At 38.1% G+C, this 18,561-nt stretch overlaps 1 protein-coding gene across 1 annotated transcript in view; it reads left to right on the top strand.

The window, feature by feature from the left end:
* LOC139720557 (WD repeat and FYVE domain-containing protein 3-like) overlaps window positions 1-18,561 on the top strand; it is a 98,880-nt gene that overhangs the window by 33,927 nt on the left and 46,392 nt on the right. The window contains exons 3-6 of the mRNA XM_071631909.1: window positions 3,929-4,052; window positions 10,352-10,692; window positions 11,544-11,736; window positions 13,364-13,550. Of these exons, the coding sequence (XP_071488010.1) occupies window positions 3,929-4,052; window positions 10,352-10,692; window positions 11,544-11,736; window positions 13,364-13,550 (845 nt within the window). The remainder of the gene's footprint in view (window positions 1-3,928; window positions 4,053-10,351; window positions 10,693-11,543; window positions 11,737-13,363; window positions 13,551-18,561) is intronic.

Raw genomic sequence — 18,561 nt, 5'->3', positions numbered from 1 at the left:
TTCGATTCCGTTTGCTTGATGTGATGACACTAGGTTAGGGCTTCAAAACTTCTACACAGAATTTTGACCTTTGACTTCTTTGACCTTTGACCTTGATTTTTGACCTACATGTATATTGTACATTTTGCTACAAAATGCTACTCCTTCGCCATTTGTAACCCGATTTCAATTCCGTTTGCTTTAAGTGATGGCACTAGGTGAGGGCTTCAAAACTTCTACACAGAATTTTGACCTTTGACTTCTTTGACCTCTGACCTTGATTTTTGACCTGTATTGTACATTTTGCTATCAAATGCTACTCCTTCGCCATTTCTAACCCGATTTCAATTCCATTTGCTTTATGTGATGGCACTAGGTGAGGGCTTCAAAACTTCTACACAGAATTTTGACCTTTGACTTCTTTGACCTTTGACCTTGATTTTTTACCTATATTGTACATTGGCTACAAAATGCTACTCCTTCGCTATTTCTAACCCGATTTCGATTCCGTTTGCTTTATGTGATGGCACTAGGTGAGGGCTTCAAAACTTCTACATAGAATTTTGACCTTTGACTTCTTTGACCTTTGACCTTGATCTTTTTACCTATATTGTACATTTTGCTACTAAATGCTACTTCCGGCGGGGACATATATTACGCACCGCGTAATTTCTACTTTTCCTTGTTGTAAATGATAAAATATTAGCAATTTTATGTAAAAGATATGTTTTAGGATATGAAACTTATTATAGCGTGTGCTATTTTGAACTTCTACTAGTAAAAGTGTTGATTCTTCAGTGACAGAAAATAGTGCTGCACGAGTCACCTCGGCAGTTTAATCCACAATTTCAACTACCTGCAGAAGCTCTCAGTGCATTATATTATATTTGTTTATTAGACTTCTGTTCACAAACCATCTTCTCCGTTTGTCACATTTAGCAAATTAGGTGTCTTGCCTTTATAAAACCATGTTGATGAAGGTATATTTCCTTGCAAATGTCATGCTGTGCCCTGGAAAGACCATTTGCGCCTTCATGGGACGCACATGATGGTTTTTCAGTACAGGGTGGATCTACATGTAGAGCACAGCAGAGCATCTCCACCCCCCAAACATTTCATTTCATTTGAGGCCCTGTGTTGATTGCATTAGATTGATTGATTGATTGATTGATTGATTGATTGATTAATTGATTGATTTGTTTATTTATTCATGTGTTTATTTATTTATTCATTTATTTATTTATTTATTATAGTTAGTTTTATTTTTCAAAAGAAGTGATTAGGGTACATTGTTTATTTGATTTGCAGAATTTTCAAAACCCTCTCAGTCGCTAAATTCACATCTGGTTCTTAATCCCACACATATCTTTCATAGAAGTTCAGAGTTCCATTTTCTCTAGAACTCTGAAATTGGCAAATGTTTACAATATGTCTTTCTAAGGGATGTGTACATACTGATGAATTTAACCAGTTCTTTGACATCTAAATCTATTTACAATACATAAAGATGCAGTAGAATTTACAGAGGCTGATTTTATATGACGTTGACAAGATGATATTAATGCTCCTACAGCATTCCCCCCCCCCCCCCCCCCCCCCCCGGACTCCATGGGTCAACGGCTGCATCACCTCCCACACACCCACACAATATCCATTTTAATACACCGCGATGACATTTTGGTTGAAGACTTGAAAAAAAAAGGAATGAATCTTCCTCCCCTGTGTCTGGAAATGAGATAATGTGGAAAGGCCTTGCTCGTATCTTCGTTATCTTTGTGAGGAGGGTTTTTGTTGTTGTTGTTTTGGCCATGGAACATTGCCAGCATATTCCTTTTGTGTCTCTGAATCCCTCACATTCTTTTGCATTTAATGACATACAGGATATGTACTAAAGTTGTGACTGTATGTTGGTCAATGCATTTGTGTGTGTGTGTGTGTATGTGTTTGTGGAAAGCAAGAAATTAATATATGGGGACAGTAGCAGCTGAGAAAGAAACTGCAAAACAAAGTTTCAGCAATGTAGCCCTGGCCTTTGTGCAACACAAATTAACTTTGAGTGATTTAATAGTCAGCTGTTGTTTTCAGTGTCATTGATCATGTAATGAGTTAACATTATTGTGTTGATCAGCCATAAAATCAATGAAAGGGGGGGGGGTGGGAAGAGGAAGGAGAAGTTGGTAAGGATGTCATGTACTGTACTCTCAAACCTTTTGAGAGTTGTTGATAAAAGTATGCTGGACATTTACTTCTGAGGCTGGGAGATCTAAAAAACTCATCTCTGAGATCTATAAAAAGCTAATCTCTGGAATACTTCTAGTACTTTGTGGAATTCTCTGTACCAACATCATGTACATGTCACTCTAAAATTAGATCTTTTGCCAAGTTTATGTTAATTTGATATGCAGGGTTTAATTTTGCAGTGCTTTTTATTGCACATTGTGTGAGATGGCTGTTGAAATAACCACTTGCAAAAATATTGCTTCCCATAACATAAATGTGCTGTATGTTGACTCAAAGGGGGGAAGTCACCAGCATTTCTCTTGAAAGGGGATATATGTTGTGATGTTTTATTTTCCATTTTGTCAAATGTGGCTTTCGATCATGAATTCAACCACAGGTGAAATTGTATTACAAGTCTCAATTCATGATACATGATACGCATGAAATATACAGTGTAAACAGTGTTTACACGTATATCAGGGAAGGAATTTATGGGTGCATTTATCAGCTCACTTCTGGCATAGAATTAAGGTTTCCAAACAAGTTTCAGGGAGATTTTGGCAGTTGATAAATTCAAAACGCAAGACTGTTTTGATTATGAGGTAAGAAATATATGCTTCTGAAACGTTGAGAAAAAGTGTGATTACAAATGCGTTTGAGCCAGAAACGCGTTTCTGTGGAGATGATAAACACAAAATCGTTTTGAAACGCATTCATAGCATGGACCTACCCATGCCAACCATTGCCAACTCCACCCTTTGGGTCAAACTGCACAATGAAGCTGCGCAGTGACAAGGCCTTCATCTCGACTCACGGCAGAGATGATAAAAGCAACAACTCGAGAAAGGCAATCTGAATGGCCTTAATAGTAAACGCATTTTGATAGTGGGTATCGAAACATGTTTCAAACACGGGAAAGATGATAAACGCAACTAATGATAAACTGTAGCCATGTGAAACTTGTTTTGAAGTGGACTCATTTCCTGTGGATTCCCCATGGTATCTAATGCAATGCTGTGAGGTAAAAAAACAGAAAGTGAAACAGCCGAGTGACCGACCATGATGGGAAGAAGAGAAACACTGACCATTGTGTTGTTGTCTAGAAAACTTCATCATCAATTGACAGGATATCCAGCTCATAAAATCATGTATTAAGATGACTTTTATAGTGCCCTCCATTTAGTTGTACACACTGTATGCTACTCAATATGCAACAGAATCTCCCTCCCTCCACGGGTCATGAGCTGAATGGGATTCTCTTCTTTGTGATCGGGTTGCTCACGCTGAAATTTGTGGGGGGATATCGGGCCTTTTCTTAGAACCCCCCTTGATGGTTATTCAAGCCGTTTGCTTTTGTGTTCCAGTTGTATCATCTTTTGGCATAATTGCTGCTTACACTGTATTTATTCTTTATTCATTTTTCCTTTTCGTTACTATTATTTTCTTCATACTCTGTATCTATAATCACTCATAATTATTTTCTCTTTTTTTGTAATCACATGTACATGTACATAAAAGGGTTGTGATTATGTTTTGATAATGAAAATGTGAATGAAAAAATGAAAAAAAAAACTGATGAAAACATAATAAAATTCAAATTTTATGAAATTTTGCATTCTCTCTCCAAAGTGTTTATTTCCCTCCAGCTTTTGCCTCCTCTGTCCCTCCTCTCCTCCGGAGCACTCTTTTTAACGCTGAAAGGTTTCTGTTAATCTCGTCTTCTACTCAGGTGTTCGAGAATAGTCCTGCAACAGAGATGATGGACAAATTTGGGGATGTGCTGCAATTTTCGAATCACATCGCCCGGCTCTTCGTTACTGAAGTGAGACGGCGTGCCTCTGACCAATCCACAGGTAATAAGCCATGGATATGCGTAATTCGCAGAGTTTTTGATTGTGCAAATTTCAAGAGTCTTGTCTGTATTTGTGAATTTAGTAACACTCGAATTTATATTGAATCTAAACCTGACAAAATAGTGACAAGCACATGTAGATTTCTCCATTCATTATTGTACTCCACGATCGTAAATTTAATCACTTGTTAAATTGTTGGGAGGTCTTGATTTTAAAAAAAATTAGACTTGCTATAATATGGCATATCAAAGGTACTTGTTATTGTGGCACATTAAACACAAGGTTGTGATGTTTTGTTTTATTTGTTCATATGTTTAATTTGGAGGCAATGCCTTTGACTTTTAACCTTTATCAAAGAATTATGTAGGCCCATTGTGGAGAAATCCTGCAACGGAAGAGCTTGCCAGGATATTTTATACATTTGTTTTGCTCATTTTACTGCTTGTCGTAGTCTGTAATCAATCCAGATTTCATTGATTAGCCACCACTTTAGCATAGGATAGTATGGATTGCAAATGGAATAAAAAACAACAATTCAACTCACTCCTTTTCCTCTATTCCTCTTGTCCCTGTTGAACATACAATGTTCTTATGTTTGTTTGTGACGGGATGCCTGAGTCTGCATTCCTGCTGGCAATGGTCAATTTTAACATTTGACTTTTGTAGACCCTGACCACTACATTTGCTCTCTTGCCCCTTACATTAATATTTGATGGCCTTTTATGTCTGGATGCTATTACAAATGTATTTGATAATGTATGTTTATGATAATCTACGCATGCATGACCCTGCTATTGTCATTTATTGTAGTGATGATGTTGCTGCCAGCTGTATCAAAAGCATGAATCATAATAATGATGATGGCAGTGATAATTTTTTACAAGTGTAACATTTGTCACTCTACTTTATGCTGTAAACGTCAATATTTTTGTGTGATTAATTTTTCGCGCTGAGTGGCTCAAAAACATATTCGCCGGTTCTTGAATTCGCGTTGTGCAGTTGTCAACCCATTCAAGATATATAGAGAAAATTGGCAAGATATTTTCGTGGGTTGGGGATTTCACGCTAGCCAGAAGTAGCACGAAATACGCGGAAGTTAATGTACCGCGAAAATTTCTGTGTTTACAGTACTCTTCCCACTGCTAGTGCTTCTGCTACTATTGATATGTAGATGTTGATAGAAATGCTGATTGAAGTCTATATTTTATATTTGAGTGAAATTTTTGACTTGATTTATGTTCCAAAGAATGAAATCATGCGTTGCATGTGTAATTGGTTGTGTAGTATACTGCATCTGTATGAAATGTACCGTAATGATTAAGTATCAGTACAGTCCACCATTGGGAAAACATTGCATTGAAATAGAGAATTCCTTTTAGATTGATGTAGAATATGTTGCATAATTCTTTTCATATCACATAATTAATTGTCATATTTCCGTCTCCAAGAGTCGACAGATTAAGGACGAGCTTTCATGTGGCACATTTAAATGTATATCATACAATGAAAATCTCGAAATGGTGTAAGATGGTACTAACAGTGATTCGTGGTGCTGTTGTGTATTAAACTTGGATCCTGAAAGGGGACTTTAAAAAAAAATGCTCCTTGGAAGTTGAAAATGTGCAGAAAGATGATGAGAGTTGAGGGCGGATGTTGCGTGGAGAGGGAATGGGGAGTATGGAGCACTGCATCCATAGATCAGACGCAACGCGCCAGGCGGGGTTCAATGATACATTGCCAAATTTACGGTCCCCCAGAAGAATCAGAGGCAATAAAGGCCAATTAATTAGCGTGCCCTACCTCTAGAGAGCCTTGTCTCATGAACCTAGAGAAACTCGCCAATCCTCCGTTACTGTTTTTATGGGAAGGAAAGGAAAAAATGGGAGGAAGAAAGAGCGAGACATTAGTTTTGCTGGGTTTGTCGTTAAGAGATTTGTCCTTCTCAGTATCGCGATAGATTTATGTTTTGGAAATCATGTTAGAGGTATTTTATCTATTTTCTTTTATCTATTTTCTTTTATCTGTCATGGGGGGGGGGGGGAGTCATGAAGTTTCTTTTTTTCATATCAGAATGTATCCTGTCCTCATACACAATGCAATGCAATAAATCAACTCACAGCTGATAGTACGTTGTATTTACTGTACTTTTGCCTGTGCCTACAGTGTACAATGTAGCTGTTGCCTTGTGATGCAATAGTGTGGGGGAAAAAAGAAGGAAAATAGTCCCTTACAACATGCACATGCTGTTGTTGTTTTGATATCATGTTGCTATGACAGTTTTAAGAGGGATTTATGCAAATTCTGTCCTCATGCACAATGCATTGCAGGATATCAACTTTAAAGGGCTGATAGTATGGTATATTTTGCTGTACAATGTACTTTGCCTGTGCCTGGCTGTTCGCCTTGTGATGCAATAATGTGAAAAAAAAGGGGGGGGGGGACAGTCCCTTACAACATGCATGCTGTTGTTATTTTGTTTGCTTTTGCTTTTGCTAATCTCTAAATCTGGCATTTCACAATAAACAGTGGGAATTTTGGGAAACAAATAGTTGTTTCTCAAAATCATGATTGATATGTTTCTTTGTTTATACAAGGCATCTTCGGGGGAGGGGGGGGGGAATATATTGCCAATTCTACCTTTAATCATATTGGAAGCCCTCTGTTGGCAATCATGGTACACAGTGCAAAGTAGCAACAGCTATAGAGTACATTGTATAGTGTTCACTGTACTTTGCATAGCAAATGCTACTAGGTATTGACTTCTTTGTGGCATTATCACTGTGTTGTATAGATGTGAAAAATTCAAAGGTCCTTTTACGTGTATGCTGTGATGTTGTTTTGATAGCAGAGTCCTTGACTGTTTCGAGAGGGATTATGCTCATTAAATATCAGCTTCAATATTAGATTTCTAGATAGCATTTCCCTTGTCAGTCAGAGTCAAACACAGTGTCATCATTGCCAAGTATGCTGTGCATCTACAATGGGGCATGTCTCCCATAGAATGTGAGGAATGCGTCAGATTGTGGGACTCTATGTAAAAGTAAATTGTATGCATGCTACTGCAGTACATGTTACACTGAAAGTTTATAAGCCAATCCCCTGCAAGACTGGTTTGAAAAAGCGTGATTGCGCCCCCAAGTTTCGTCATTGAGTCAAATAACGAAAGCTTTCTCTTCATCCTCTCTGCTTTCCAAGAGAGACATTCCTACGACTTCACTCATGTTCATCTTCATTAATTTTCCCTGTCCCGGCGAAATCACTCCCCCCTCTCCGCTGATTCCTATCACCTTGTGCCGGCTGACGACACCTGCTCCGTCTAATGCAGGCGATAATCACCTGGCCCAAACCACATTTAGGGGTCCAATTTTGGCCGAGTGCACTTTGCAACATTGTCTAATTAGCACTGTGACTTGTCTCTGCTGAAGTCTCAATCTATCACTTCATTGCTGCGCATACAGTAGTGCGCATTGTCAGACGTAGTCGGTAATGCACGCATCTCGTGGCGTGGGTCCGGCCAAAAGCGTCGCAAAAGGTCGGGGGTCGTGGGAGATCAATACCTCCGTCGGTGGTTATAGAATTACTGTGCAGTCTTCCTCCATTCCGGCTTCACTGGCAGACAGTGCTGCATCCATCGTGCGTAGGCTGATGCGTGTAGAGATGTAGTCAGTGTTCTCTCCCCCCCCCCCCCCCCCCTCTCTCAGTTTAACATGCTGTATGTTGTGCTCTACTCGGCTCTCCTAAAATGGAAAAGACAGGGTGTGCAATTTTCACTGCAAATGGGTGCATTGTTAGCCGTAGAGTCTACATGTGTACATATTTGTACATCTCTTGCTGACTGAAACTTGACAGCAGTCTGCACAATGCATAATACGCTGTACATGGGTGGTACACGCTGGACAGCAGGTCCGAATGCATGGTGATGTGCAGTTTGTATGTATACTGGGTACTGATACCATGTTTGTTGGTGCAGCGGTGTGAAAAATAGAAAATAATGCAGACAGGTATATTCTGTCATGGGAAAAAGACAAAGATGCATCTTTCGTAAACTCCACTTCTGAACCTGCATCAATCACAAATGACGAGACAATGCAAATGTCATAAGAGTGGTGTAGCCAGCATGATAGTTAAAACCTACAAGATACACTTGTAGGGATTACTGTCATTCATGCATGAATAGAATCATTTTGATTTTCATCAAAGAGTTACTGTGACAAGCATCAAAATGCCATGCTTTTCTACTGTGTCTATAAAAGCTTGGCCATACAATATCTATAGGTGAAGAATGTTCTTGTTGTCATCTGTATGGGCGGATATTATAATAGATACGTCTGGAGGTCGCAGATTACCAACTGTTGGATGGACATTTGCAAAGTCAGCGTTTGGACAAAGCCATATCAGCATGTGCATATATTATGAGACTTGGGGTTTTGTTTTGTTTTGTTTCAATTCAATGCAACACAAAAGGGGTACATCAGGGAATTACGGAAACAAAGCATGTGTATACAAGATATGGTGTACACTTTGCATGACTATGAATCACTATCTTTGTATTCAGTGCATAGCATACAGTGTATACACTGTACATCTGTAGATAGCATTGCCAGAGGCACTTTTTTTTTTCTTTTCTCTGGCTTTCTTGCTCATCTCTAGAAACACATTTCACATACAAATCCTATCCTTTTCGTTTTTCTCCTTCATTGACCAGACAAGAGTAGCATCTATGTAATAGAACCTCCAGTGTGTGTTCCCTTGTTGTTGTTGTGTTGGGTTTTTTTTTCTACCATATATGCTGCATTGTTAGGCACTTGAAGGTAAAGCCATCTGAGCACATTATGGAGGAGCTTCCGGTATTATGTTCACCTACATTATGCAAGAATGGTGAACTGTGGTGAATGGTCGTGCAATGCTTTCACTAGTAGCTCTACATTTCACTCAGATATTCGTCAGAATCGGGCGCAAGTGGCGCCTACAGGCAGTGCGTTTGCTGCCGTGAGTCAAACCACGAAAACCACCGCCTAAACTGTGCACATTTGCTGTCAATCAGTGAGAAGTTGGAAAAGGGTTTTAATGCCGAGAAAGCCAAATTGTCAAGTTCTGACTTTGCAACTTTCCAATAACTCCATCAAGTAATCAAAGGATTTAGTAGGAAAATGGGCTAAAAAAAGCCACTTCCTAGGTCGCACATATGCCCTTCCTGTCCTTAATGGCCGAACCTTGATGTGTTTTTGGTAACAGCGATGATGTGGTTTGTGAGAAAGTGTCCAAGTCTTATCTTCGTGATATGCTTAATGTGATATTATTTGTTTCACAATGTACATACTGTAGCTATCAGTGGATCAAGCATTCAGAGGAACAAAACTGCGTACACTGGTGTACATGTAAACTTACTAGGATCAGATATTGTATAAGTGTTCTATTGAAATTATGACTTGCCTAAATAAGCAAACATATTTTGGCTGAGATGATTTTCTTTTATAACAAAATGATATTTGTTTGATTTGAGAGTGTTCCTGTGAAAGCAAACACAATAAATTTTACAGTGCATTTAGCATCACTTTTTATGTCCATGTGTGAAAATGTAGTTTAATGATTTTATGTTCACAAGCATTTAAGGGTGTTTAAATAGTTTGCTACAATTTTTTGAAGGCACTTAATTTTCCTTTTTAGTTCCCAGTTTTGTTTGATATATTACATTCAAATAGAATAGTTCTCAGATATGATGATCTTGCATTACAACTGGTACTAGTGTGACCATTTACAAGTACACATAAGTAATGAAAAGTTATTCCATTTATATATATATTTTTTTATATACTCCTGCTCAGCTTTTATCCTGGGGATCCTCCTACATTTTGTATACATGGTACTTTAATTTTATTCCCCCGTTTATACCTCTGTTTTATCTCACAATGTTTTCTTTATCTCTCATGTGCAAAGTTAGCCATGATCAAAAAATGATGAATCAATGTATATGTTTTCTAATGCGATTTGTTGATAAATTGTACCATGCAGAAACAATGAATGACATGAAATGAGATGAAGTATAGTGATACATACTGTCACAGCTCATTTATACAAGTGTGTGCTCAATTTGGATTTTGTGAAACACAAGATTTTATCATGATGGTCCACCGTCGTCATCCACAGAATATAATGCTGATATGCGTTGTGAAATTAAGCGTACCCGTAGCTTTTCCTTTTACATGCTAAGATGCTTTAGAGGTTCTTGTCTCGATACCCAGGGGATGCAGTTTATTTATTATAACACCGATTCCTCCTCCTTGTCGCCCCTTGCCCAGAGGCCGCCAGCTGCGCCATCGCCAGCTACCTGGAGGTGCAGAACTCGGAGGAGACCAGCAACGGCTGGATGCTGCTGACCACCCTCAGTCTCCTAGCAACGGGAGGAGCCAGCATCGTCAACACCATGACGATGGCGGCGCTGCCCTCCACCCTGGTCAAATGCCTCTACCTGTTCTTCGACCTGCCCGAGATCCTGGCCGGCAGCGGGGGAGGCGCCGACGGAGTCGGAGGGGACAGTGGGGGAGGAGGAGGAGGAGGAAGCAGCTGTGGGGGAAAAGATGATCTCAACCATTTGACTCCAGTGAGGAGAAGAGAGTTGCTCCACAGAACTGCCATTCAGGTAAAGTATTCATAATTTATTCATTAAATTATTAATTTATTTAGTGAATTGTTCATTCATTTATTCATTCATCCAATTTCTAGTGCTCTATTCACCTGTTCAGTAATTTTTCTGTCAATTCATTTGATTTGTTATTGTGTAAATTTATTTGTGCACATGGTAATCTGCCTTCATTCATTTTACCTCTGTGTTTTAAGTTTTCCTGTTTAGTACCATAAGGACAAATGTAATCGGTGTTTAGTGCTCAGAGAATGCAGAATTCGACTGGGGCCAAGAAAATCTTACACGAAGTTCACAGTGTCATCTATGCAGAGTAAAGACTATCCTTAAATAAGGAAATCTTTCAAATCACATAATTGTGATGGTAAGCCATATTTAGTAGCAGCGAAATTGATCTGTCCCATTATTGTTTGTTGAGCTGGTTTGCAAGAATGGAATCTTGATTGTGTATTACAAAAATGTATTTCTTCAGTGACTGTACAAATATTTGAGCAATGTTGGGAGCAGAATGAAAGGCAGACTGTATGTACTTTGTACGTAGGCCAAAACACAATCTCCCTGACAGAGGTTATCATTCCTCTGTGAATCATGCCTCAGTGAAACTGCACATGTGTGTGTGTGTGTGTGTGTGTGTGTGTGTGTTCGATAATGGTCTTGAAAGCTACATTCCACAGCCTCATCATGGTACTTAGATATCTGTTTTACAATCTGTGACAATTTGATATGATGCAAAACTTTTTGTTTTTAGTTTTGTATTTGTGCACACTGTGACCCTGTCATGTACAGAGACTTGTTCATGTTTTTGTTTTGTTTTGTTTTGTTTTGTTTTGAACCTTTCAATCATTGTGCAGCTGCTGTCACGATTATGTAACTACCCTCAACCAGCGGAGGAGCTGGCCAAGAAAGATGACCTGACCCTGCTGTTCAGTGCCATCACCAGCTACTGTCCGCCCCACAACGGGCCGTGGAGGAAGGGGGCAGCCGAGGTGCTCACCACCATCTCACGACACGGCCTCACCCAGGAAGTGGTCGAATACATCCACAGTAAGTGTGACCGCGAGTCATTGGCCTGGTGTGCTACATACAGTGGCAAAACATTTTGCTCCTGAAAATGTAGCCCAGTCTGTTCCCATGTCCCTAGATCAATATTTTGGGTTACTTGTGAAGCCCCCCCCCCCCTCCTCCCATTTGATATCTTAAGGTTGTTATTAGTTGGACTAGATTGAGGCAACATGAGGCCTTTCTTTAATATTTGATGGTGCTTTGTCCAAACTGATGACCATGTGAGCAAGTAATCCACAATTTTAAAAATGTCAGATGGTATTATGCTTGTGTCCTGTAGTTCATAATTCATGACATGACGCTCGCAGCAGTTACTTAATATCATTCAAACTTGCACATACTGTATAAGCTGTTATTTTCGCGTACAGATATTTTTCACGGATGAGCAGGTCGCGGACATTTTCTGGAGATGTTGTTTTCACAAATTGACACAAAGGCTATTGTAAGTGCACTATTAGCCTAGCACATGGCGACATTTTTGCGTGTTGTCAAATTCACGGTCCAACAGTCATTTGCGAAATTCGCGAAAATAACAGCTTATACAGTAGATGTTACAGTTCTGGTTTGAAGCAACATGGAAAGTATTTGTGATAGGTGTTGTTATAGGCATCAAGATAAAATCCCCCGCTCTTGTCGCCACGAAAAGGCGTCCAACTTCGGTGAAAAAAAGGTCACGTACTGTTTCAGAAAGTTGGAGAAAGTTTGACATTTGAATGCCATCTTGTGCCTAGCATGACCTGAAATGAACTGTTTTGCTAGTCTACCATATTGAATGTCTCCAAACATAGCAGATCATGGCGCTGCTTCAGAAGCAGGATCAACTCTTTGTTGCCATAAAACAGTGATGTACAAAAGATTAGCTTCCCTTCATTGTGCCCTACAGGATATTTTTGTATTTGCTGAGCAAGCACAAGATTATCCTGTTTCAGTTGAGATAATAAAGACAAACAAACCCTCAGCCTTTTTGTGTGTTCATGGATGGTTGTGCACAAGCACAAACTTTTTTCACAAGACTGTTTGCAAAAAATCAAATGAGTTTCAGGTTTAGCCCTCTGATGGACATATCCAACCTCCCCTCCCCCCCCCCCCCCCTCACCCAATAAAGAAATATGCACATTAGCTACGCATTTTCTTATCTAAAAACATGCTCATTATCAAATAGAAATGTGCACTGATTCTTCGAGCCAAACCCCAAGTAGATTTCTGCTTTTAATCATTGCAATATCGTCAGAAGTTTCATTTGTAAATCCATATCTGAATAGTTCATCTTGAATGGTAGGGCACAGTGCTTCAATCTTGAAAATGATGTGTACAATGAAAGCAACTATTGACTCAAAAATTATGTTGTGTGACTCTGGTTGAAATGGGTACTCATTGAAATATATATTTGTCTTTTTACTGAGAAAATAATGATGACATACATCTCAAACCTACTAGACTTAGGGTGTGTTCGAGCACTCTAAAGGGAACCAAAGTGTACTGAACTAAAGCATACCATTCACATAAAATTTTACTCTTTCTTATCATACTAACTTTTAAGTGTTCTGGAATTTCCCTTTAAAAGTGATTGTTAGACTACACAGTGGTATCTTCATTTCCCTTGCTATAGACAAAAACTGTCTGGGACTATGTGTGGACAACATGCAATGCAACCAGGACCTGTCCCCACTGGAGATCGTCGAGATGTGCTTTACGGTCTTCTGCTTCCTCAAGGACTCCAGCGACAAGTCCCACGTCCTGCTCGATGACTTCAGGACCTGCCAGGGCTACATGTTCCTCACGGACTTTGTGCTGCGGTGAGTGGGCCATTCGTTTGTTTTTCCATGCATTCATGTATTCATGTATTTATTCTTTTATGTATTCATTCATTCATTCGTTCGTTCATACATATATTCATTCATTCATTCATTCATACTTTCATTCATTCATTCATTCATTCGTTCGTTCACTCATTTGTGTTTACATTCATTCATCCATTCGTTCATTTATTTATTCATTCATCTGTTCATACTTTCTTTATTAGAGTATTTATTCTTTAATTTATAAACCTTTATTCGTTCAGTTTTCATTCATTCATGCATCTAGTCATCTTTCTATCCTCTCAGTCCAACTATTCATTCATAAATTCACTTGTGCAATCATAAATTCATTCATTCACTAATGATACTACCTATGAAATGCTCCATGAGCACCCTGTAAACTTTATCTGTCCATCCATCCATCTATTCATTCATTCATTCATTCGTTCATTTTTCAATCATTTATTTGTTCATTCGTGCACAAATGACAATACCTAAACCAGGGCTCCACACTAACTTTTATTTTTGGTGGCCGAAAGGCAAACATCCGATCTTTTTTGGTGGCCCGATCAGGCCCCCAAATGCATCATTTCTGAAATTTTGGTGGCCCGACGTGCATTTTTGGTGGCCCTGGACCACCGGGCCACTGTTAGTGTCGAGCCCTGCCTAAACTCTTCATGTGCTTCTGCTCATGTAAAGTAACATTGGTTGGCTGTGTTAGCATTTAGACAATAAAAAATTTTTTAAAAATGCTGTGATGTAAGAAAGAGAAATGCACTGAGTTTAGTATGACACTGTGAAAGGTCATACTGAAGGTTACTGTGATTTAGTAAGGATATGAAAGATTACACTTCTGTTCATTGATACTTATTTTCAAGATATTTCTGCCTACTGGTGAATTAATGCGTCAATAGATGTCGATATTTATGTAATAAACTCTATAAATAGCATTTATGGTTGATAAGGAACATTTCTGAATACTTGCTGAAAAGATTTTATGAAGTGCCAAAAGCTGTGTGACAATCAAAATGTCAGTGATTCTTGTGAAAAAGAAAATACAAATTACTTAAACAGGCTAGCAGAAATCCAGATTGAATTATTCTGAGAATTTATCCATGGATCAAGTAAGATATTAGCGTGTGATTATTTGTGGTCAAATGATAAATAAGAGGGAATAGCATCAATGTACTTTTCAATTGTGTACTGTATAATACACACAATACATTTCGCTGTGTTTTTATTTTTGCACGTTTCATGAGTCAACTAATGTTTGCAGTATCATCAACTTGTGAAGATATTGCCTCCCTCAGCACAATGTATCATATATTTTTTCAAGTAGGAAATCGCTAATTTTTCTCTCGGAAAAGAATGATACCTCTATCTCATTCTGTCAGTGCGGTTCTCGATTGCAAATTCAACCGCTAAGGAAACTGTCATCAAAAAGTCACAATGCACAAGAGGAGATATTATGCTTGTGAAAGTATGTGACTTGCAGTATATTTGTGAAAGTAATTACCTGCATTTTTGTTTTGTCTTGGAAACTTGGTTACATTTCCTCTCCCAGGTTTTCATTGTAGACTCTTTTTTTCCGCCCTTTAAAGCGTCCCTGTAGTATTCGACCTGACCCCATTTAATAGATTAGTGAAGTGTTTTGAGTAAACTGAACAACAAACCAGGAAGCAGGTACAGATACAGGGAAAGTTTAAGGTTTAATTTGCTATTCGGATGTACTCTATAGTGTCATCTCCAAAATTCTGGGAAATTGAAGGGGTGTGTGCATGTCTGGATTGCATAGTTCTACAGATTTTTCCTTCACATACGTTTTTCCTTTCTGGATTCATGGAAGACATTTGATTGGAATTTAAGGTTTTGTATTTGTACTTATGTTACTGGTCACAGTTAAGGTGACAGTTTGCCTTGTCCATGTAATCTACAAAGACTTCTAAGGAACTGACAAAAAAAGTAATCCATGTAATCTGCAAAAATTTGTAAGAAACTGACCAAAAAGTTTCTTAATTTCTGGAAACATTTCATTCTTTTGGTTCAGCTGCAAGAGGTGCTGCAAGTACAAAGATTATGTACTTGGCGGATAGATACTCTATAGCTGCACTTCTCACCATTAGCCACTTTGGCTCTTATTAAGTTTTTTAGGCCCAGTTAGATCAGATACGAATCTTTTCATTTTGGTAAGACATTGTGGCCCATCTTCAAGAGGTTTGTGGACCATCAGTGGGCCACAGCTCACTGGTTGAGAAGCCTATAGCTTAGGTATATTAAAAACAAAAGTCCCATTTTTCCTACAATTCTCAAGATTTGGAGTCTGTGTATCTGGTGTAGGTATGTAAATCACACAGACTTGCCTTCGAAAGTTCTGTAAATTTTTCCTCCACACATTGATTATGCAAATGATACATATAGTACTTCTTTTCATATCTAATTAGAATTTAAATGTGCTTGATTTATATTGTATGATACGCGTAAGTTATTGGGGTGTTAGGAGACCCATTCGTATTTGGTGAATGTATCTTCCATTCATTTGTAGTTCAATACACAGCATAGATGAAAAGGAATCTCTTCATCTGTTTGATTTGTCTTTGGTCTTTTCAATAGAGCAAAGATACAAGACATACCTATACTGAGATATGGATTGTGTTTCTATTCACTAAGGATTTAAAATGATATGATGCAATCAAAACATTACATCTATCATTGTAATCTTTAAAATTACTTCATGTACAATTGTCAAGAAATAAAAATCTGATTATTGTACATATCCCCCCCCCCCTCAGCAATTTAGAGGAAGCTTGTGTTGTTGTTTTTTCATCTGCCACTTTATATGATAACATTATTAATATCCTGTAACTATTATAGGCGAAACTCTTGTGGTTGCTTCTGAAAGATTTGATTCCAAACATTATGAGCAATAGGAAGTGCACTGCGGTTTGCAAAAAAGAACAGAAAAAGAAAAACTAGAGTCACCGTGGTTTGTGTCTGCATTTTTTTTTTTTTTTTTGGATGCCATAATCCTTTATACGTAAGTCTTCAGATTTCGTCATTTCTCCAGGCAGCCAGGACAGTGGCATGCGGTTTACAGCAGTTTTCGAACACTTGCTCCAAACCATTGATTGTACATACAGTCCTTAACTCATTGAAGACTAGACCCAAGTATACCAGGGCAGGTGTCTGTGGGAAATGTGTGTTATAGCAAAATCAGCCTGTCTTCAATGGGTTAATTCACAATTTATAACTTTGCGTACATAGGCCTATACATACATGTATGTTATACTCTCATGATGATTCAAAGTGAAACTGGTCTCGACTGTGAATTCTAATTAATTTCTCTCTTGATCACCCATATTTAACCGATCATTTGATAATACCGGACCCAGATTTTGGAATAGCTTAGATAATGATCTAAAAGAATCTGTGAAGTTAATTACATTTTAAGTATAAACTCAAAAAATATTTGTTTTCTAAATATACCAGTTAATTCTGTTCAGTGAAAAAACCTGTCATGTTTCACTTTTCCTTGAGATTTTGTAGTGTGTCCACAGACCTTTTCCATCCCTCTCCTTTTCTCTCTCTTTTTCCTTCTCTATTCTTCCCTGCTTCTCTTTCCTTGTTCTTCGTTGTCCAGTATCTGTCTGAGTGCATTTCCTCAATTCTGTTATTTCTGTGTATTGTGTTATTGTTGTTGTTGTTGTCGTTATGTTTTTTGTGGCCGATTGCATATCTTCCTTTCCGTTTAATTTTCCTGGCACACCTGGCCCCATAGTGTGTGTGCCACAAATGTGATATGTTACATAGTTTATATGTTTGCATTCTAAAATCCTAGTAAGTATTGTTCGTAGTATCAGCATCATATATCAATGAGTAAAATGTACAATAGTATATATGGAAGAATTTAAAATGAATATGTCTTATTGGTATAACAAATTGGTGCCGTTGTTGTTTTGTTCCAGTGTTCCACGTCTTACAAGCTTGGCTTTTTTAGTGGAACACTGTTTTCCATCATTGTGATTATTTACTATTTTTGTTGCCACGGCAAAGTGCATTGTTTCCTTTTTACGACATCATTTGTGTATAATATACTTTATATTGTATTGAAAAAATCCTTTATCAGACGAGTGTAAGAGAAATGAAAAAAATTGTATCACTTTGGATTATGTCAACTTTTTCTTTTCTTTTCTTTGTGATGATGGAAATAAATAAACTATTGAATATTGAATATTGAATATATATTGAATATTGATCATTTAATTGATTTTGCTACAACACGCATTTCCCATAAACACTTGCCTGAGTATATTCGGGACTCATCCTCAATGGGTTGATAATGGATGTGGGATTCAGAGTTTAAAAGGTGTCTGTCCCTCTGCAGCTTTCTTCACCTATCTTTCATTAGAGTGTAGCATAGGGAAGTTGGATTATGACAAGAAGAAGATCTTGGATCCTGAAATGATTGACCACTTAGGTCGCCATTTGCTTAAAGTTGGATATCACCTAGTCTATTTCATTTAAGAATACTCTTTAAAATTTACATTTAAACCCCAATGAATAAAAATCGGAGTGACCAAAAGTTCTAAAATTTTGCAGAGGGCATGTCTCAAGTACGTTCTACAAAGTTTGATATATATAGCAAACATAATACTCAGGTTATTGGTACACTTTAACCGTGTGAATGGCAATCATATGATATGTACAGCCAAAGTACCTGGAACAATAGGAGTTCTGTGTATGGCCCCGTCTACAAGCTCATTCACATCCTCAGGAAAAAGATAAAAGTTGCGGTGCAATAAAACTCGGCACACAACCTTTTTAAAAAGGTATTGGGGTTCAGAATACATGACTGACACACAGTGTGAGGATCTTGAAAGTAGGTACAATTGTAATACACCAAGAAGCAAGATGCTGCTCCCTCTATAGGTTCATTGGCTGTTGAGTGAGCAGTGGTGGCTTTGGGATCAGCACATCATCAAATTAATAGCAATTAAAGGTACATGTATAC

Source organism: Diadema antillarum, unplaced genomic scaffold (assembly GCF_040938485.1).
Source record: "Diadema antillarum isolate AM-2024a unplaced genomic scaffold, OU_Dant_1.0 scf00000129, whole genome shotgun sequence".
Classification (NCBI taxonomy): domain Eukaryota; kingdom Metazoa; phylum Echinodermata; class Echinoidea; order Diadematoida; family Diadematidae; genus Diadema; species Diadema antillarum.
This window is presented reverse-complemented; position numbering and strand designations above follow the sequence as displayed.